At 50.6% G+C, this 20671-nt stretch overlaps 1 protein-coding gene across 2 annotated transcripts; it reads left to right on the forward strand.

Annotated features, from left to right (window-relative positions):
• Positions 1 to 53: 53 nt before the first annotated feature.
• On the forward strand, positions 54 to 20421 carry spg11 (SPG11 vesicle trafficking associated, spatacsin). 2 transcript variants are annotated; one of them, XM_019360919.2, is made up of 40 exons: positions 57 to 431; positions 915 to 1102; positions 1178 to 1405; positions 2043 to 2253; positions 2601 to 2738; positions 2892 to 3289; positions 3573 to 3718; positions 3921 to 4053; positions 4478 to 4633; positions 4712 to 4887; positions 4994 to 5170; positions 5475 to 5546; positions 5669 to 5796; positions 6862 to 7073; positions 7147 to 7342; positions 7577 to 7780; positions 8040 to 8146; positions 8247 to 8392; positions 8481 to 8645; positions 8733 to 8799; positions 9190 to 9352; positions 9462 to 9670; positions 9960 to 10068; positions 10328 to 10487; positions 10598 to 10879; positions 11198 to 11398; positions 11505 to 11612; positions 11953 to 12118; positions 12205 to 12419; positions 12716 to 13451; positions 14234 to 14379; positions 14500 to 14704; positions 14813 to 14953; positions 15439 to 15572; positions 15854 to 15973; positions 17457 to 17625; positions 17732 to 17808; positions 17922 to 18077; positions 19778 to 19929; positions 20011 to 20421. In XM_019360919.2, the coding sequence occupies exons 1-40, from the start codon at positions 217 to 219 to the stop codon at positions 20183 to 20185; spliced, it is 7287 nt and encodes a 2428-aa protein (XP_019216464.1). In that variant the 5' UTR covers positions 57 to 216; the 3' UTR covers positions 20186 to 20421. The 2 variants fall into 2 exon arrangements, with proteins under 2 accessions (XP_019216465.1, XP_019216464.1); XM_019360920.2 differs by lacking the exons at positions 19778 to 19929; positions 20011 to 20421 and adding an exon at positions 19516 to 19768 and having other exon boundaries at positions 54 to 431.
• Positions 20422 to 20671: the final 250 nt, after the last annotated feature.

The raw sequence follows: 20671 nt of genomic DNA on the forward strand, positions 1-20671 counted from the left end.
CACGATGACGTTATTGCGCATGAGTTTCCGCGGAGGTCAGCTGACAGTAGAGGCAGCACACGTGACACCTGAAACCGAGCAGCTGTTTACATGAGAAGAGGAAGTATCCAAAGAGCCTCGACAGCAGATTTATTCTTCTTTTGAAACTAAAATGTCTTCTTAGCTCACAGTTAGACCTTTAATCCGGTTTCTCCGGTCCCGGTTCACCGCGCGAAGATGTTGGAGGTGGATCAGCGGCTTCAGGCTGGATCCACGGAGGTGGCTGTGATCCCGGAGAATCAGCACTGTGGTGATGTAGCGGACATACGGAAAGCCGAGCTTGCTCCTGGAGGCTCCCTGCTCGGATGTCTGGGTGTCCGGGGGCAGCTGGTGGTGTGGGACCCGGCGGACAGAGAGGCTTCTCCGGCTGCAGTGGAGGGCAGCTATCGAGAGTGAGTCAGCAGGAACTGCACAGATAGTGACTGTGATAAAGCGGAATAATCCCCGTTTAACATTAAAATGTGTTGGATCTGAAACACGTCAGTGTGAGACATCCTCTGTTTAAACGGAGAACCCATCAAACAGAGCTCCTCCTGTCACTGTCCAGTCACAGCAAACATTTAACAGTGACTGCTAAAATATTTATATGATTTGGGTAATGACACACACACAGTAAGAAAAGGGGCTAAAAATAAATCCATGTATTACTAAAACACCAACATGTGTTTGTATGCTGAAGCATTGCAGTGTGTGGCTCTGTGGAGTGCAGCTGCACAAACGGAGACAAAAAGCGAGTAAAATGCCTCCAAAGAAAGCTGATACTGCAGCTGGAGGTCATCAGACGTCGTCCGTGTGCTGTGTAGGTAGGTTAGTGAGGACTGCCCAGGACTGCAGGTAAACTAGCAGATTTTCTAAAAGTTTCTTTCTGCTCACAGTTTTTCGTGGGAGGAGGTGTCCGTCCACTCTCGGGGAGTCGGCGGCTTCAGGCTGCTGGCTGTGGGATCTCAGGGTGACCTGAAGCTGCTGGAGGTCAGGGCCGAGCGGTCGGCCTTCATCTCCGTGCTCTGTGTGTGTGAGTGTCCTGCAGACCGGCTCCTGCAGACCGTTAGAGACCAGGACCCCGGTGAGTACCAAAACCGTTTAGGCCACCCGCCTGCTATTAACGTGTCGCATTAGCTGACTGAGTGTTTGCTCCCAGGTGTGAGCGAGCTGCAGGTGGTGCAGGTGCTGTCCTTTGTAACTGGCCGCTGCTGCGTTCTGCTGAACTCTGACTGGTTGCTGCAGCTACAGTGGCAGCAGGAGGAGGAGGAGCCTCAGACGTTATCCTGCTGCAGAGTCCAGCTGGCCGACGGCGACTCGTGCTCTGCTGTCCATCACTGCGTCTCCATGGAAACCCTGTTTGCCCTCAGCTCCACTGGACTCATATGTATCCTTCACTGTCTCACTGCTACACACAGTATTACTATGAGCACACTGTGACATACGACACTGAGAACATGGCTGGCGTGTGACTCATACACCGTCCTAAACAGGTCAGCACGAGTACCAGAGTGCAGAATGTCACAATACCAGTAAGTGCTTCATAGCACGAGATCAGCGCAAATGTCACAATCACAAAAATGCACTGACATGCGGTGGAAGTCCTGCAGATGATCCCCCGTCAGTAACATAATTTATGAAAACAGACATTGCTGGGTGATTTCTTCTTGCAGCTGCTCCTGTTATGGTCCATCCCAGCGTCCTCCTCTGTACCACGTCCTCCTTTACTGCATCCACGAACCTTCTCTGAGGCCTTCCTGTTTCCTCCTGCCTGGCAGCTCCAGCTTCATCACCCACTCTCTGTCCTCTGCACATGTCCAAGAGAGCTTCCCTTTAGTTAAGAGACAGGAAAGAGTGATGTGGTCGAGGCCAGAGGCGTGTAACCACTGATGAAGTTCTCCTTTTTATGAATCATTTAAATACGTTCCTCTCAAATTGTTTGTGCTGTAACTCCTATAAATGCAAAAAATAAAGAGCCTTGTTTTTTGTCCATACATCCTTTTCTTTGACTCCGCCCCCTCCAGCTGTGTGCAGCGTCTCTGATGGCACTCTGCTGGCCAGCATTAACCTGCCCGCCTACCTGAGCTCCAGCCCGGCAGAGGACGAGCTCACCTCCTTCCCCTTCTCCTCCTCTCCCTCCTTCTGCCTCCTCCAGGTGTCGGCTGATCTGAGCACAGCCGTGGCCGTCACTCAGTCCCACGCCGCCGTCGCCGTCGACCTCAACCACTACTTCAGGTATAAAGTCAGTGCAATGATTCAGAAGGCGTCTCGATGTGTAGAAAGCGCAGCAGTGTCTGTGTTAGAGTCTGTCTATGGTGATTCAGGTGAAAAGCGTCACATTAAAACCATAAAGCGCTGAAAAGATTCTCAGAATGGTGACAGAAGCAGAAACGGTGAGGGCGGGGTGGATTAGTCTGCCCTCTGCGGCGCTCTGATCCTGTGTGTGAGGTTCCCGGCTCAGCTGGAGGAATACTGCATCAAACAGGGAAAATCCAATAGCGCTGACTCGTCTGCGAGCTAATCCCGCTCTGCACTGCAGAGACGGGACAGAGCAAATGTCAGAGTCATGATCTGTCTTTCAGGATGTTTCCGGACCACCTGCTGTGCGCCGCCCCCCGGCCACGCCCCCCTCTTCAGCCGCAGCACCCCAGAGACCAGGACAGCCTGTCGAGCTCCGGCTTCAGCATCTCGGCCCTGGGAGCGACCTTCAGCGCCGACCGGTAAGCTACGGAGCAGACGCCATGCTGGATTTATGAGCTGTGCCTGAAACTTTCTTGATTTTTGTTGTTAAAGTATTTATTTATTTTAAGAAGAGAGAAAGGTCCACCTCTGACCCTTGACCTCTGACCTTTCACCTCTGACCTCAACTCCAGCTCCTGGGAGGCTCGTCTCACCTTCTTGTACAGCAGAGCACAACAGGCCACTGCTCCTTCCTCCTCTTCCTCCTCTTCATCTCGGCCTCCCAGGACCTCCTCCTGGTTCTCCTCCCTCCCCCACCTGGACTCCCACCTGGCTCCATCCTCGGCCCACAGCAGAGTGCCTCCAGGGGGGCTGACCGTCGCTTTCGCCGTCCCCGAATCATCCGCTTCATCTCAGCTCACCGTCTCCGAGTTCTCCGCTCTGCTGACCTTCGTCCGCCCAGGAAACCAACAGACCACAGTGGCATTGTGGGATATACGGGAGTACGGGAACGTGAGCTACCACCAGGCGGCGGGCGAGGCGGCGCCGGTTCAGCGCTGTGGAGAACGACAGCATCGGCTGCTGCTGAAGAGTAAGTCGCCGCGCTCCGAGTCACTGTTGCTGTGATGGCCTCAGCAGCCCGACAGGCCGCCAAAGGTTCACACGGTTATTCTGCACAAATGAATCCAACTTGTTTTTTTGTCCACGTAATTTTCAAAAACTTGCAGTTTGTGTCGAAGCGGCACGATCACCTGACAGCTCGTGTTTCTCTGAGAGTGCTTCCTGTTTACAGTAATCGTGAGCAGTGATCAGCTGCTGTTTCTGTGTGTGTGTGTGTGTGTGTGTGTGTGTGTGTGTGTGTGTGTGTGTGTCAGAGGCCGGTGTGTTCCAGGTCCTGTTCTCCGTGTCGCAGCAGGACTTGCTCAGCAGGTTGATGTTGTTCGGCAGCGCGGCGACAGTGGACGCAGTCTGCCACCTGAACAGCTGGGGGCGCTGCTCCATCCCCATCCACGCCCTGCAGGTAGCAAACACCTATTTATCTAATTAAACCTCATTGTGATCACAGGAAAACATTTTTGAGATCTTTGATGGTTCTGTGAGAGAGAAAATCTTCAAAAAAACTCTGTTATCTATTCATTAAGAAAAATAAAAACAAATTTAAATTTTTTTCCACTGCTTACGACGTTTGGATCAAACAGTTTGTCTTCTTTGTTGTTGCACAGACTGGACTGAAGAACCGTCAGCTGGACACGGTCGATTTCTACCTGAAGAGCAAAGAAAACGTCCTGAACCCTCCGGCGGCAGCGTTCAGCTCTGCTGATCATCCCGCCGCCTCCACACTGAGCCTCACAGACAGTACGTGCACGCCACGTTACAAGCACACGTTTTAGATCACAGGCAGAGAAGCGTGCAAACCGCTCGCAGATGCACGTGGATGCCGTCGCATGCAAATCTTCCAAAACAACTTTCCCTGAAATGAGTTCAGGGAAGAATTTTCAGCGTTGTTGGTGCTTATTACACGAAGAAACAGCAGAAAGCATCGTTCAGTTTAACAACATATCTGTAACATCAGAAAACACATAATCTTAGAGGTAAACTGCTGTGAAGAAATATCTGTCCCCTTATTCTTATTTCTTGATTTCTTATTTTTTTGCAGATTTGTCACACTTACATGATTTTAAAAGATGATTTCATTTATTGTTAGAGAAAATCCCACCTGCCCTGTGTGCAAAGAAACAAAGATTAATATCATGTGTGTAACGAGCCGTCGCCCCTGCAGGAGTGCAGGAGCTGTGTCCCGCCTTAGACCTGCTGTGTTCGGCCGTCAGAGACTCGAACAGCGAAGCTCAGAGCCGACAGTTCTCTGAGCAGCTGCTCAACATCACCCTGAGCTTCGTGAACACGCAGATCCGCTCCGTGCTGTCCAACACACACCGTAAGAAAGCGCGCACACACACACACACACAGCATCAATACAGGTGTCCGAGTTGACGCCGCTCTGCTGCGTCTGCAGACGAGGACTCGGCCATGCAGAGCTGCATAAATGTTCTGGATCGGTACGTCGCCGAGCTGAGGAGCTACATGAAGAGATTCCCCTGGGCTGCAGGACCCGATGTGTCGGCTACCAGAGCTGCTGCTCCGGCCAAGGAGGAGGCTCAGCGGGACGAGTGGGAGCAGCTCTCAGCAGAGGTCAGATTTAGACGTTTTTACTTTGGTCCCATAACCGCAGTCCCTCCTGTGACGCTAAAAAAATGTGTGAAAATCTGAAAAGTGTTGTTCTGTGTTCATGGTGCAGGAAATGATCCATCAGTCCATCCTGACCAATCAGATCCCCAGAGCTCAGGCGGTCCTGCGGAGCCAGAACCGGCCTGAACGTCGCCTGTCGGCTCTGAGGAGGGAGGGTCTGCGGCAGGTTTTCTCCTGCCTGCAGCGCCGAGACCTGGAGACCACCAACACGCTCCTCGCCAACATGGTGATTACTCATACCAATTATTTTATCTCCCGTTCGATCAAACACAACCAGCATTTCTAATAATGTGGCCGCAGGTGTAAGAGTAAAACCTGTGGGCCAGTTTATCTGCTCTGGGATCTGTATGATGTCACAGAAACTCTGAGTCCACAGTCTCAAACGGAGCAGGGCGTTGACCCCGGCTCTGCGAGCTGATTCGTCGATCCTTCAGCTCAGCACGTGAGCCAGCGCTGGGATGGATGTGACAGCTCTGTTCTTTAAAGGAGACAGAGCGTCGAGGCTGAGCGCTCTGTGTTTGGGTTTGCAGGGTTTCAGTGTGAAGCAGCAGCTCCACCTTATCTGCCTCCACACGGATGATGAGGAGCTGAGGGAGCTGATGGTGAGTCTGGCGTGTCACGGCGTTTCCCTGTATTTTACTTTGAAAAGTGCTCTCTGTTCATTTCTGTGAATGTTTAGGATCATCTCCGTCCGACCTCTAAACTGTTCTTACCTGTTGCACAGGTGGAGGAGCTGTCCAGACGGAGTTACTTCCCAGAGGAGGAGAAGGAGAGTGTTGAGTTCATCGGGGAGATGGAGAAGCTGGGGTCGCAGCCGGCCGTCCGCTGCACAGGAAGTACCTCGAATCAAGGGTAAACAGCTGCTAGCTGAATACACAGCAGAGAGTTCCACCAATCAGAGTGGCTCTCTGTCGCACTGCAGACGTTTGTGTTGTGGACGTGTTAGTCTCTTTATGGACCGCCCACCCAAAAACCTGCTTCTTTCTGATTGGTCAGCTTCTGGAAGCCGACCCAGTAGTTAGTATGTTGCAAAAGGACAGAGACGCTACGGCTTACAGCTCAATCCTGGGCTTTTTCAGGGTCATAGGTGAGACCTGGGTAAGCTGTGTAAGGGCTCCATCCTACAGGTGGGACTAATGTGAGGAATTTCAGACTTTAAAGTTGACATTTCCACAGCCTGTGATTTGATACTGCCGTCACGCTGAAAGCCCAGTTTACTTCTAACTGAAAAATATATAAAGTTTCTGCTCTATCAGCTTCCCTCAGTGAAAACAGTCACTGTGGCTAATGGGCTTTATCATAACAGTCATCATAAAGCAGTAAATGTGCTTGTGAATATTACATTATTTCAAATTTGATCTAGCACACTGTGAACATGTTTATGGAAAATCAGGTCTGAATATTCCTCGGAGGTCTTTGCTGTCGTGTAGATGCATAAACTGTATATGAAAAATGGCACATTCACCGTGAGGCAGTCAGCTGGTTTTAAAGCTTCATGTTTAACCGCCATGTTTGTTTGTGGAGCCAGCAGACTGTGAGCATCACACAGACACCTGCTAATCTGTAACATCCAATCACAATGCTGTAATTTGACTGGACAGTCTGTTGATACGGTAACCTCACAGCAGCCATATTATTGGTCAGGTAGTTGCATTATAAATGCTCTGACTCTGCTTCCTCCCACAAACGGACATTAATTCTCCTCAGCTTCCTTCTCAGCCTCCTGTTTCATCTTACAAACATCCCCATCCTGCTCTAAGCTGCTTTGATTCGGCTGTTTTTGTTCCCTATTACGTTACCTGCCCTCCACCTCCTCTGAACCCTCTCTTTATCTCCTCTAAGCCTCCCCTCGACTCTTCGACTCTTTCATACGTTAAACCTCTGAGTAAACACAAACTCTTTGTTTTTGACTTTGAGAATCCAAAAACTTCCTGGGACTGTTCGGATGGCTCGTAAAGAGGGAGGTGGTGAGGAGGTTCTGAAAGAGCTGGAGGTGCAGAGGAGGCCTCGGGAAGAGGAGGAGGAGGAGGAGCGGGGGGGTCTCTGGAGGAAACTGAGACTGGACTGGGTGAAGAACTGGGACCAGAGCTGCCGGACAGCCGTCCTCCTGTCCAGACTGCAGTACGCAGGTAGAACCCGGGTCGTGATCAGATTCTAATAAGTCTCCGTTCAGCGTTAACCTCAGCTCCTTTTCTCCGTTAGAGCTCAGAGCCTGCGACGCTGCAGTGCTGTGGCGTTATCTAACCGTCCTGCACGACCAGCGCCGCGTGGTTGACTGGATCCAGAATACGGAGACCTCTGGCGCCCCCCGGTGGCCGGACTTAACCCCAGAACTGGTGAACGACAGCACGGCCTGCAGCAGCTACATGAGGGAGAACATCCTGGACCTGCTGGCCAGGTACAAACACAGAGGCTTGTGCACAGGTGTCCTGGTTCGTCACAGCTCCACTGCGAGCAGCGATGAGGTCACCTGCATCCAAAAGACCAAATACATTGACTCTGACGACAGAGACATGAACAGAAGCTCCTGTGTACACCAGGAAACTCCAGTTTAGCCTGATATCAATCACCGTATCAGCTGTGCAGCTGGCACAGTGCGAGAAAATAACCACAGGGTTTTTATTTCCTGCAGGAGAGGCGTGTTCATCCCGGACGAGCTGGCACACCTGGAGCAGCTGCTGTGGAGGCTGGCTCAGGGTGGAGGCGTGATGGCTTCTTCTCCTCCCATCCCTCAGTACCGCTCTCCCCTCGGGCTCGACCTCCACGGCGTCTTCATCACCTTCTGTCTGGAGCACAACCTTCAGTACCTGCTCTACACCTACCTGGAGCACTACAGGTGTGTGTGTGATGTCATGTAAGTGGATTAGGTGCCGATGATGGCCCCGCCCCTCCGTGAGCCTGCTTCTGTTGGAGGTTTCTTCCTGTTAAAAGGGAGTTTTTCCTTCCCACTGTTGCCAAACTGCTCACTCATAGGGGGTCACATGACTGTTGGGTTTGTCTCTGTATGTGTTATTGTAGCATCGACCTTATGGTGACTGTTGTTGTGATTTGGTGCTGTGTAAACACCATTATGAGCTCTGGCCTCCTGTCCACAGACTGACCCCCAGAAACTGCTCCCTCCTGAGCAGTCAGAGCCTCTCTGAGCGGCAGCCCTGGTTCGAAATGCTGGTGCGGATCCAGGAGATCACCAGAGATCTGTCAGGTGGGAACCGAACTCTGCGCTCTCAGTTTGAGCGTGTTCCTCGTCCTCCTAGCTCCTTAATCCTTTCTTCATCGTGCTTTGTCCTCATTCTCTGCTGCAGATCCAGGACTGGTGTTCCAGGCCAGTCTAACCAGTGCTCAGGTGTTATTACCTGGCAGCCAGGCGTCTCTCAGCAGTCTGCTGTTAGAGGGTCACAGTCTGCTCACTCTGGCTGCCATCATGTTCGCCCCCGGAGGAATCGACCAGGTAAACTCTGCTCCTGTCAAGAAGCTGCTGCTCTGTGTTAAACATAAAGAATGGTGGAGGATGAAGTGTTTCCACGCCGTGCTTTCAGGTGATGGCTCAGGGTGAAAGGTCGGGCAGGTCGGAGAGGACGGTCGACCCACAGCTGCTGAAGATGGCGCTGGCCCCGCATCCCAAACTGAGGGCCGCCCTGTTCCCTGCCGTCCCCCGAGGAAACGGCCCGCCCTCCGACATCTCCGTTTACCACCTGCTGCAGGTAAACACCCACCCGTCACCTGCCGGCTCGTTAGTATTCACCTCGTTATTGTCGTTTTTCTCACGGCCCGTTGGTGTTTCCTTCCAGTCCCTCCACCCTCTGGACCCATCCAGGCTGTTTGGCTGGCAGGCAGCAAACACACTCAACTCCACAGGTAAGCCCTGAAAGCCAGCAGGAAGGTCACGGCTCAGGTGGTGACAGGAAGCCCCACCCCCAAAACCTCTGAACTTTGGAAACCAAGAAGCAAAAAACAGATGTTTTCTTTAATTTAGTGTGACTGTGATCTGTGTTGAGAGTAGGAAGCAGGTAAAAGATACCCTGGAGAGGGGGAGGTGCTGTAGAGGAAGGGAGACAGGTGCAAAGGTGAAGCCAAAGAGAGGAGAAGAAGAAAGTGCAGGTGGAGACAAGTGAAAGGGAAGGTTTGAAGATGGCCTGCTGTGCTGGTTTGGAGACGGCGGAGGATGAGCTGAAGACGTTTGACATGTTGTAAGAGTTTAAATAGATAAATAGTTTGCGTGTGACTGTTTGTGATGCTTCTCCACAGAAACGTCGGAGCTGCCTCACTTCTCCAGCCCTCACCTGGTCCAGAGGTTTGCTCTAAAAGAGAATCTGGACTATCTCTACTTCCTCCACCACGGTCGGCCATCTTTCGCCTACGCCACCTTCCTCGTCCAGCAGCTGAGCGGCAGCGGAGACGTCAGGCTAACGTGAGTACTGCGCGCTCATTTCAGAGCTTCTGTGAGGAAAGTGTAATGGTGCGAGGACACCACACAGAAGCATCGTCCTGCTGCTAAGCATCAGTGTCGTGTGTCCCAGGTTGCAGGAGGCCTCGCGGCGAGCGTCCAGGTTGGCCCTGCAGCGTTTCAACATGCCGTCTGTGGCGTCGGCCGCCATTTGCTTCTGTGAGCTGCTGGGAGTCTGCAGCCTCAAGCTGAGGGTCGACATCAGAGCCATGAATGCAATCCTGCAGCACTGGAACCAACACAACACACACAGCAGCCCGACACAGCATCTGCACACTCTGGGTACACACACACACACACACACACACACACACACACAGACACACACAGTTGAGTTTAAACTGCAATATTCTCACCGAGCAGGAAGGAAACTGAGAAGCAAACAGGAAGTGGCCCGTTGTTATGAAGCTGTTATGAAGGGAAAAATGAGCTTTTTCTGTCTGGCTGTAGTTTGAACATGGACTCACTGTGGCGCCTCTGCTGGACTTTAGAGGAACTGCAGGTTTTTGCCTTTTTTACTTGACCTGATGCTTGGACACGTTCACATTTCCCCTCTGCTGTCTCGTTTCAGTGTCTAAAGGCGTGAAGCTGGTGGAGGCGGAGCCTGGAGCAGCAGAGGAGTTGATTGGTTACCTGGAAGCTGCAGTAACAGACAGTTTGGAGCAGAGAGGCATCGGCAGGTCAGCCCTGCCTCGTTAATGCGTTGCTCTGCAGCTCGGAAATGTTTGAAATAGACTTTTATTGTGTTATTGAAGCATTTTTTTCAAAACAGGAAGTATAAGGCTTGTTTCCTGTTTTTGTGTAAAGGTTGAATGGGCACTTCATATTCCTTAAACACAGGCTGGTGTTACATTTGTGTTATCCTTCTGAAACTTGTAGCCATGTTATTCATAAGTGTCTGTGTGTGTGTGTGTGTGTGTGTGTGTGTGTGTGTGTCAGGTCGTCGTACGAGGCGGCTCAGGAGTGGGCGCTGCCCGTTCAGTTCTGTCAGCTCCACAATCTGCAGCTGAGCTCCGTTTACCCCGCCCACTGTGCCCATGACGGACAGTTCATCCACTTCCTGTTATTTGTCCAACTGCACAACTTCCCGCCTCAGCAGGTGAACACACACACACAAACACACACACACAGCAGTACCCTCTGCACGGTCAGCCTGGCCCTGCAGGTTCATTAACATTAATCTCTCTCAATATCTGGTTCCTCCTCCAGGTGAGGTCGCTGGCGGCTCAGTTTGGCCCCACCCTCCAGGCCCACCTGAGCTTGGCATTTCAGGACCTGCAGGTTTACTGTAAGCGGAAGAGCTGCGACTCTGATGAGCAGCAATCGGTTCTGAGAACTGAGGAGGCGGTCTCAGGGAGCCCAGAGCGCCCTGGGGAGATGTTCCAGGTGCTCCTGCAGAGCCAGGAGGAGCCGGCGCCCTGCAGATACCTCCTGCAGGAGGCGCTGGTGCAGCGCTGCCCGACACTGGCGGTACTGGCTGCCTGTGTGCAGGTAAAAGAGTGAAACACACCCAGCTATCCTTTCCAGTTATTATCAAAGTTACAGGGCTCAGCTCAGGAGGTAGAGCAGGTCGTTTGCTAATCGGCAGGTTGGTGGTTTGATCTGTGCTGAGATACATCGCTGAGTTACACTCTGATGCATCCACTGGAGCATGAATGGTGAATAAAACAAGCTCTGTAAAACTTGTGTGGGTGTTCAGAGAGAGTAAAAAAGTGCTGTTTGGAAATTCACCTTCATCTGTACAGGCTTCTCTGTAATAAAGTCCACATGTACTGCAGTATAAACATGTTTGAAACCTGATGTTTTCAGGGAGCAGAGCTCCTGCCGTGCCTTTGTGTGTGGGTGCTGACCTCTGTCGATGATGTCACGGCCAAGGAAGCCACCTCCCACCTGGCTCAAGCGCCCCAGCATCACGAATGGACCCTGCACGACCTTTCCATCATCTGGAAGACGCTCCTGGGCCGGAGCCACGTGAGGCCCCTCCTGCGAGGCTTCGAGCTCTTCCAGAGGGTAAAAACACAACTCAGTGACCGTTCGTCGCGTTCGTGGTCAGCGTTCAACACTTTGTCGCATCAGCTTGAAACAGAAACTTGATGTTTTTGTGTTTGTCTCTCAGGACTGTCCTCTGGTGTTGGTGCTCAGGATGTTTGAGCTGTGCTGCGACTTCAGAAACTTCGCCGAGGCCAAGTCGAAGCTGCTGGACTTCCAGCGGACGCTCATCACTGTGAGTCCGGCGACTGCTCCAGCACCCGACACAAAAGACAAAGACAGGCCTTCCTCATCATTCCATCCGTCCTTTAGTTTACCCGAATGCATGTTTTTCTTCTTCATCTGTTAGTGACCACGAGAACTGAGCTTCTGTTTTTAACTCAAGCAGAAAACAGACTTTTACTCTCTCTATTTCACATTTGTCAACTACTTACAAACTGATTTCTCACACATGCTGCTGTTCCAGTAGATGCTGGTGATTATTGCTCTGCACAGATGGGTCATTTCAGGGACAGAAGCCCGACCCAGCAGCTTTTTAAACGAGGGGTCTCTAACCCGCCTCTCTCCTTATGTAGCTGAGAAATGGTGGGCCTGCGCCGCCTGGTGGCCTCCCCCTGCAGTGGGTAGAGAGCCAGGCCTCGGTGCTGCTCCTCATGATGCTGCAGTGCTGCTCCTCCCAGTACGACCTCCACCGGCTGCTGCAGCTCCTCGCCGACGTCGACAAACTCCTCAAATCCAATGGTGAGCTGTGCCCGACGGTCTGCAGGCGCCCGCTTCATCAACCTTCTGGATGAACCCGAGTTTCTCATTTTCTCTTTCATTTGAAGGTCCAGATTTCAGGAAGCTGAGCCAGCTGAGTCAGTTGCTTCAGGGGTCAGAGGTCAGCCTATCTCCCAGGCTCCTGCAGAGCAGTTCTCCCTCTGTCCAGCAGGAGGAGTTCCAGGCCACCGTGGACGCTCTGCAAGCGAGGGGGTGCTACAGCCAGGCGCGGCAGGTGTCCCAGCTGGCCGGCCTGCCTGTGCACCGTCTGCTGCTCAGCCAGGTGCGACCCACCTGCACACGGCCGGGTTCCACACTCGGTCTTCTTCACGCATGCTTTAAAATCTATCATTTATCTGTGACTTCTCAAAAACTGATTTACTGACACAGAAGAGGAGAGGTCCTGCACACCGCTGAGAGTCGAGCTTAATTTTCTCTGTTTGGTTTGTTGTAAATGGTCTCAGGGTGAATTTCTAAGTGGTCCAGTTTACCCAGTATAAAGTCTTTGTGCTGTTTGGGTGAGGAATCGGAGACACTTCCCTTTAAAGTTAACGGCAGCTTCTGTCTGTCCTCCTTCAGCTCCTTCAGGAGGTGAGCTCTCAGAAGTCCAAGAGGCAGTGGGGCAGATTGGAGACCCGCGTCGGCTTCTGGAAGAAATGTCACGAGCAGCTGGAGGCCGACGGCACCGATCCAGACCCCGCCTCCAAGTTCTTCCTGTCGCAGGCTGAGGCCGGCGATCCAGGGTCTCTGGAGGCTCTGGAGGACCTGCTGGACATCCAGGAGCGCTGCCTGCTGCTCGGGCTCGCCGCCCACTGGCTCTCCCGGATCACCCCGGCTCCCGTGGACAAACTGGAGAGCCTGGAAAAAGAGCAGTGGCTCAGCCGGATCCGCAAACACATCCTTACCGTCACCATGGAGAAGGAGAGCGTCTTTAATCTGCCACCGCCGGCCGTCGCCCCTGAAATGAATACGCACGAGGCGCTGATGAAGGAGTTCTCCTTCTCCCACATAACACAGCTGAACACCGAGGGGTACCTCGGGCTGGAGGGACTGCCCGGTCCCTTAGACAAGCAGGAGGAGCCAAATGCCGAGTCGGCACTGAGTCCAGAGGAGAGGAGCGTTCTAGCCGCTCTGATTGGTCAGCTGTTAGACGACGGCAGCATCCATGAAGCCAGTCGAGTTTGCCGTTATTTCTCCCTGTACCACCCGGACGTGTGGCTGGTGCTGCGCTGCAGAGGCCTGGCATCTGGAGAGCTGAGCGACGAACCCCAAGAAGATGCCTCTGAAGCTCCCGCGAGGGCGAGCATCACGAGCTGTAAGTGACCTCTGACCTTCAGTTCACATAAAAGCACATATCTCCTCTCCGAGCAGAACTTCCAGAAAACAGATTTTTTTATTAAGCACAAAATATTGAAGTTTTTGATGCTGTATATTTATTTTTATCAACTGTATTCCAACTACTCGTGTAATAGGATTAAAAGGGAATCATCCATCCATCCATCTTCTCCCATCTATCCAAGTCTTTGTCTTTGGGGTCAGCAGTAACAGTAACCGCCCACGCGACCCTCTCCCAGCTCGGTAATGTTTCTAATGTGTCCTGGGTCTGTGGTGGGTCTCCTCCTGGTTGGACATGCCCCAGAACCCTAGGTTCATCCAGGAGACATGTTGGTCAGATACCCGAACCACAGCAGCTGCCTCCTTTCAATGTGGAGGAACAGTAGCTCCACTTCCTGCTGCTTCTATCTGTGGTGTCGTCCTTGCAGCTCATGGCTGTAGGTCATGAAAGTGCAGTCGGAGGTCATCACTTGATGAACCCAGCAGAACCACATTATCCAGAAAAAGCAGAGATGGGATCCCGAGGCCACCGAACTTTGACCTTAACTGCCGTGAGAAATCCTCTCCATAAAAACGCTGAGACGAGTCGGTGGCAGAGCAGCTTATAAATACATGTATGGTTCGATCCAGGCAGCAGTTTACAAGCTGGGCAGAAACTCTGTGTGTTCTGAAAAAGGAGAAGCTGTTATTGTTTTTAACCCAATAATTACAGTTTTGCTTCCTGAACCGTCATCAGTGAGTCTGAATACTATCTTTTTCCAGCTCCCTCAGTCAGCAGCCTGTCCTCCTTTGTGATGCTCCCCCTCCCTGAAGACGAGGTCGCCATCCAGCTCCAGAGACTGGTGGATCAGTGTCGCCATGGCAACAACTACTGCAAACAAGTCCTCAGCCTCTACCAGCTCTCCAAGGTATCTAATCGGCTCCTGTCGGGTGATTTGATAAAGTTCCTGCAGAACCGTCTGCTCGTTCTGTTTGTTTCTTTATAAAACTGTATGACGTTTACCGGAGATCCAACCCCGTCTCCTCAGGAGCTGCAGTGCTCCTTCAGCAGCATCTGCAGGGAGGAGCCCTGCTCAGTGCTGGAGAAGCTGCTGCTGTCCGAGCAGCCGGAGCGCTTCAGGAAGGCTCGGGCCTTCGTCAAAGCTCAGGGTCTGTCTGCAGACGCCGTGGCCGAGCTCATTTCCTCCGCTGTGGTTCAGGCACTGCTGGCCTTCACCCAGGAGCTGCAGCCAGGTGAGAGAGCACATCTCAGGTTTGAAAAGAAAAGTTCTCCAACGTGTGGCTGCAGCATCCAGGTAATGTGTGTGTGTGTGTGTGTGTGTGTGTGTGTGTGTGTGTTAGTGGTGGAGAAGCACATTTTCAGACCGTTGGAGGGCAGGGACGCGCTGGTGCAGCTGATCAAACTATGTGACGACCCGAACCTGGTGGGACTCAAACTGCTGGAGCACCTCAACTCTGTTCCTCTGAGGGACCTGAACTGCAGTAAGACAAACACATACACGCACACACCCACACACATGCACACGCACACACAAACACACCTCTAGTGTAAAGAGCTGTTTTGTTGTGTTCTGCTGCCCCCAAGAGGCCACAAAGCAAATGAACAATGCTGGTTTCTGAATAAGAAGCACGAAATTTTCTTGATTTAAATGTTTACTTTGTTATAGATTCGTCCTGTTACGCACACTAATGCACAGTATCCTCGACCAGGGCCATAAATGCAAACCCATGCTCACACATTTACACACGTACTCATAAACATTGACACAATATAAAACCTTCATATAACAAACTGTGATGATAAAAACTGTGGGATGAGTTTTGCACATTCAGATGTGCAGTTGGACTTTCAGAGTCTGATCAGGATGCTTCAAGTTCTTCCATTTCCAGCTGGGAGGTGGCTTTACGAGGCTCGGCGTCTTATTTTGAAAAGAACTGAAAGCCCCCTTCCTTTTTGTCTCCTGTAGTTGTGGAGCTGCTGATTGTGGCGCACGACTGTTTCAGTGTCACCTGCAACATGGAGGGGATCGTGAGAGTGCTCCAAGCCGCCCGTCACCTCAGCCACACCTACCTGGCTCCAGGAGGGCACTACAGCCTGCTGGTGAGCCCCCAAACACAGATCCACACCCCGATGTTACCCTTCATGCTCGTGCTGCTGCATGCGTGTTAATTACTGCGTCGTAGCGTCCCGGTGTGTACACGTGGTGCCAGCTGATAGAAAAAAAAATGCTCGTGACTATCATTACACAAACCAGCCGTGGATAGTTTCTACTCAGTTACTTGGTTCAAAGTTGGATTACAGATGAAAAAAAAAGTTTTCCTGTGTGTGTGTGTGTGTGTGTGTGTGTGTGTGTGTGTGTGTGTGTGTGTGTGCGCGCGCAGGTCCGTCTGCTGACAGGTATCAGCAGGTACAACGAGATGACGTACGTCTTCGATCTGCTGCATCAGAACCACTGCTTCGAGATGCTGCTGAGGAAGAAGGTGGACACAGACAGAGGACAGGTCAACACACACACACACACACACACACACACACACACACACACACACACACACACACACACACACACACACAGAGTTACTGAGTGGAAATAAAAAGTTTGCTTTTGAATCTGGATCAGCTCTAACTGGTCTCAGGTCAGCGTGCAGCCTGTTCCTCAGTAAGAGAAAGTTCAGAGATCTGCTGCTGAGACGAGCAAGTCTGCACACGAGTGAGAGCGAATCAAGAACCTGACCTGTTAAACCAACTGAGCCACGAAGGATTAAAATCAGCAGAGATCAAGAAGTACAGCTGAAGCTGCTGAGTTTCTTTAGTAAGAGCTGTTCCTGTGCTCTGATTGGTTCTGAACCCGGACTCGTCTAAGGAGCTTGGAAAGAAAAGCGTCTGGACTTTTGAAGTTTCCTTGAAGATGTTTCATCTAAGAAGCAGTCCCAGAGTTAAGCCCTGTGGGAGTATCCCCCCAAGAGGGTCATGGACCCACTGTGAAGCCTACCCCCACCCTATCATGTGACTCACTGAGGTCAGAAGGTCCAGGATGTGAGTGGGCGTTAAGGCGTCTGGGAAGGATCTCAGAACTGGATTATAGATGGCAGACAGTTGGTGTGTAAGCCCCGCCCTCTGTTCACAGATGGTCGTTCACAGTGGACATAGATGACACATTGGCTTAAAATCAGACGAGTTCCTCTGAGAACTGAAGAAGCTTCTCAGATAAAACGTCTCGAAGGAAACTTAAAGAAGTCCGGGCGCTTTTCTCTCCAGGCTCCTCGGACTACGATGAGCGGGATGACTGAGAACCTTCATAGACAATAGGGCTGCCACAAACGATTATTTTGATAGTCGACTAGTCACCGATTATTTTTGCGATTAGTCGACTAATCAGATCATGCATCCATTGGACGTAAAATGTACACCTGAAAATATGTTAAACGTTTATTTTGTGACCCAGAAAGAATAATAATTGTAATATTAAAACTAACTAGCTGCCGCCATTGTTGACAACTGCGCTGGGCCGCGCTATGAATTCTGGAACACAGTTTCTTCTTCTTCGGGGTTTAACGGCAGCTGGCATCCTTGTACATGCAGTGCTGCCATCTTCTGTTTCAGTCCGTTATTACACTCTTAAATACTACTACTTATTCCTGCGTCTTTTGGGATCTTACAAAGCTTCAAACGACGTGTCGACTATTAAATCAGTCGTCGACGATTTTAATAGTCGACGTAATCGTGACTAGTCGACTAATCGTGGCAGCCCTAATAGACAACCCTGACTGGGTCTCACTGTAAAGGGGTTGAGAAGAAAGAGTAGAAATAGGTCTATAATAACTAATTACTGATGATTCTACCTGATTTTATTGTGAGTACATGTGAGAGAAACATGACTGCAGAGAGTTGTTGGTAATGTCTGGAACAGTTGGATGAGGAAACATCCTGCAGCATGTCCATAAGTCGAGTAAACTCACACTGACGCTCGCTCCCTCGCTGCAGAGCTCCAGTCTGAAGTCGGCTCTGCTGGACTACATAAAGCGCTGCCTCCCCGCAGACAGCGAGAAGTACAACATGGTGGCACTGTGCTTCACCATGAGGAGGGAGATCGGAGAAAACCACGAAATAGCTGCCAGGACGCAGCTGAAGATGATCGAGTCTCAGGCCTGGGGTGAGCGAGCGCCCGCCGAGAACTGGCCAACGCCAAAAACTCATCAAAGCCTCCACGATTGGTTCTTTCCTCTGGTCTGATCCCAGTTTCACTTCCTGTGTTTCAGTCATCACGCCGGAGCTGAAGAGCTCATTGGTCAAAGTGCTGGGTCTGCTGAAGGACGCGGCAGAGAGCTTCTCCAAGGTACCCGAGCTCCTCCCACAGCTTCCTGTTCCTGTCTTTAACGTCCTGAGGAGAGAGGACCTGACTCTGTGTGTGTGTGTGTCTGTGTGTGTGTGTGTGTGTGTGTGTGTCAGGATTCGTGTGTGCGTCAGGCGACTCGCTGTGTCCGAACAGCTAAGCTGGTTGCTCTTCAGCTCCACTTCCTGAATCAGGGATCAGACCTGCGCATCATCAACCTGCGACCCGCTGAGCTGCTGAGCGCCGCCATGGCGCTGCCGCGGTGCTACCAGGTGGGCAGTGTTGGGCAAGTTACTTTGAAAAAGTAATTCAATTATAGTTACTAGTTACTTCTTCAAAAAAGTAACTGAGTTACAAGATTCTAAAAGTAATTAATTACTTGGAAAAGTAACTATTGCGTTACTTTAAAAAAAAACAAAGAACGTTTAACCCCCTGGGGTCCAGGGTATAATTGGCCATTTTGACTACTTTTGATTTTCTCTCCACATTTTACCTTTAAAAACTATTTACTTTGCCTTGTTTGGTATCATTCTTTTCAGCACAACCTCACGTGCCTGAATTTACAGTTATGTTCTCATTTTGTCATACTGTATAACCAGAATTGATCTAAAATCAGACAAAAACCATAAAATCAGAGTAGAAAAAGTTATATTTTTACTGTAACAACCACAAACATGTTTAATGAATCATATTTCATAACTTCAAATGCAAATATAAATTGTCAATTTTAAAATCCTATGCACAAGTTTTGCAAACAACAAAGTTATTTGCAGCCATTTACCTTTTACCCTTTTTTTAAATAACCATTTCAAACTATTTACAGAACAATCAGCTGTTCTTCAATAAGATGCCACACAAATTATTTGTGCCACTCCAAAAACATATTTTGTGTCCACTACAAAGGAGAACATCACAGCCTGATACCTGCAGGCCTGACAGCAGCAGGTGTATCACTGCTGTTTCTACCTGGAGACAGCAGTCGCCTCATTGTTCTGACACACAACACAAAACTATCCACAACACTACACACTAACTACACAAGACAACACATTAACTACACACTCCAAACACGCTAAACGTCACAAATCTCACATCTCAAAACTCTCTCTCTCTTTCTGCTCTCTCCCTCTCTCTCTCTCTCTCTCTCTCCGTCACTCCTAAAACTTCCCCTGTTTTGTTTTGGTTTTTGCTCATAAGCAGAGAGTGCTTGCTAGCGCTAACGTGGCGAAACTATTGAGGAAAAAACGCCGCGTATATCTTGTTTATCATGACTCTGGTTTTACGTGGCCTATCACCTTGTTGCTTTGTCTTTAAGTGGTCACGTGATTGACTTACCACGACTACTTTATTCTTCCTCAGTCAAACAGCAGCACTCATGCGATTGTTTTGCCTCCTGAGCTCCAGGTGTTGTGCTAGACAGTGATCGTGATTACCGTCCGCGGGAGCGCGCAGCTGCTTAAAGCTGTAGCGTCCAGATTACTTACAGCTACTTCCTGCAGCTGATATAAGATGCGGTAAGCTGAACACAGCTTCAACCGTCTGTTTGTTGAAAAATAGTAACAGACCGCGTTACCTTGTTAGTAACTGTAACGGCGTTGTAACGATAGGAATAGTAATTAGTTAGATTACTCGTTACTGAAAAAAGTAACGCCGTTAGTAACGCCGTTAGTAACGCTGTTACTTGTAACGCCGTTATTCCCATCACTGCAGGTGGGTTCCTGTTGTCCTTCCTTCCACAAACCTCCACCTGTCTGAAGCAGCAACTCTTCTGATCGCTTCTTGAAGCTGATTGGTTGGAAACAGGGCACTATGACGCTGTGACGAAGGTTCTGCTGATAAATCAAATTTAAAGGCTTGAAGAAAAGTTCAAGCTGTTGATTTGTTCTCCACATCTGATCCCGGTACTCGGGAGGCGGTTTTATTGTTGCGTACGATGGGCGGAGCCGCCATGACAGTGTTTCCTGTGTCTCAGGTGTTCGTGGTGTCGGAGGCATACGGCTACAGTCCGGACTGGGCGGAGATTCTGTACCAGAAGGTCGTCCTGAACGGAGACTTTGGTTACCTGGAAGAGCTCAAACGCCACCGCCCACTCACCTCCACCCTGTTTGAGGACATTTTCAAAAAGTAAGACTCCCTCCACAGAAAAACGACCTGAAAACAGCCAAAGTTTGACGTGGACTCACCTGCGCTGTGTGTGTGTTTCAGGCTGGAGGGCGCTCCCGGCAGCGTCACCTCCAACGTCAAGCGCCTGCTGACTTACTGCGATGACGTGTACAGCCGCTACAGGCTGGCGTACCAGCAGAACCTGCACGACGTCACCAAGATGCTGCTGCAGGACGCCAAGACGTCGAGCTACCTGAGCGACAGGCTGGGCAGCTGATCATTACCTGGCCACACCATCATCATGATCAATAACGGCCAACGACAGGAAACACTGTGGATGTACAGAATGTGTTTGTAGAGAAATACCGTGTCCTTCTCACCTGATGGATGATTTCTTTCTCACAGGGTGACGAGGATTTAGTTTTCTGGCTCAAAAGCTCATCAGTGGTTAAATAAGCACAAACTCTTTGTAGAAACACGTGAAAGTAAACATTAAACATGCTCTTTCAACTATTTTGGGTTTTTCCTGTAATTCCACCGTCCGTGTTCAGTGAGATCAGATAAATCCTCGACTTTCACTCAGACGTCTTGCACAGACTTTCACTACACTTAACTAAAATTGCTCCAGCAGCACAAACACAGTGCAGTTCATAACAGCCTCCTCTGCCACATTCACCTGTCAGTCAAAGAGGCCACGCCCCTCATAATGCAAACCTTCAGCATAAATACCATTCAGACCGCTGACTCACCACCTGCACAGGTG

This window comes from Oreochromis niloticus, linkage group LG7 (assembly GCF_001858045.2).
Source record: "Oreochromis niloticus isolate F11D_XX linkage group LG7, O_niloticus_UMD_NMBU, whole genome shotgun sequence".
Taxonomy (NCBI): domain Eukaryota; kingdom Metazoa; phylum Chordata; class Actinopteri; order Cichliformes; family Cichlidae; genus Oreochromis; species Oreochromis niloticus.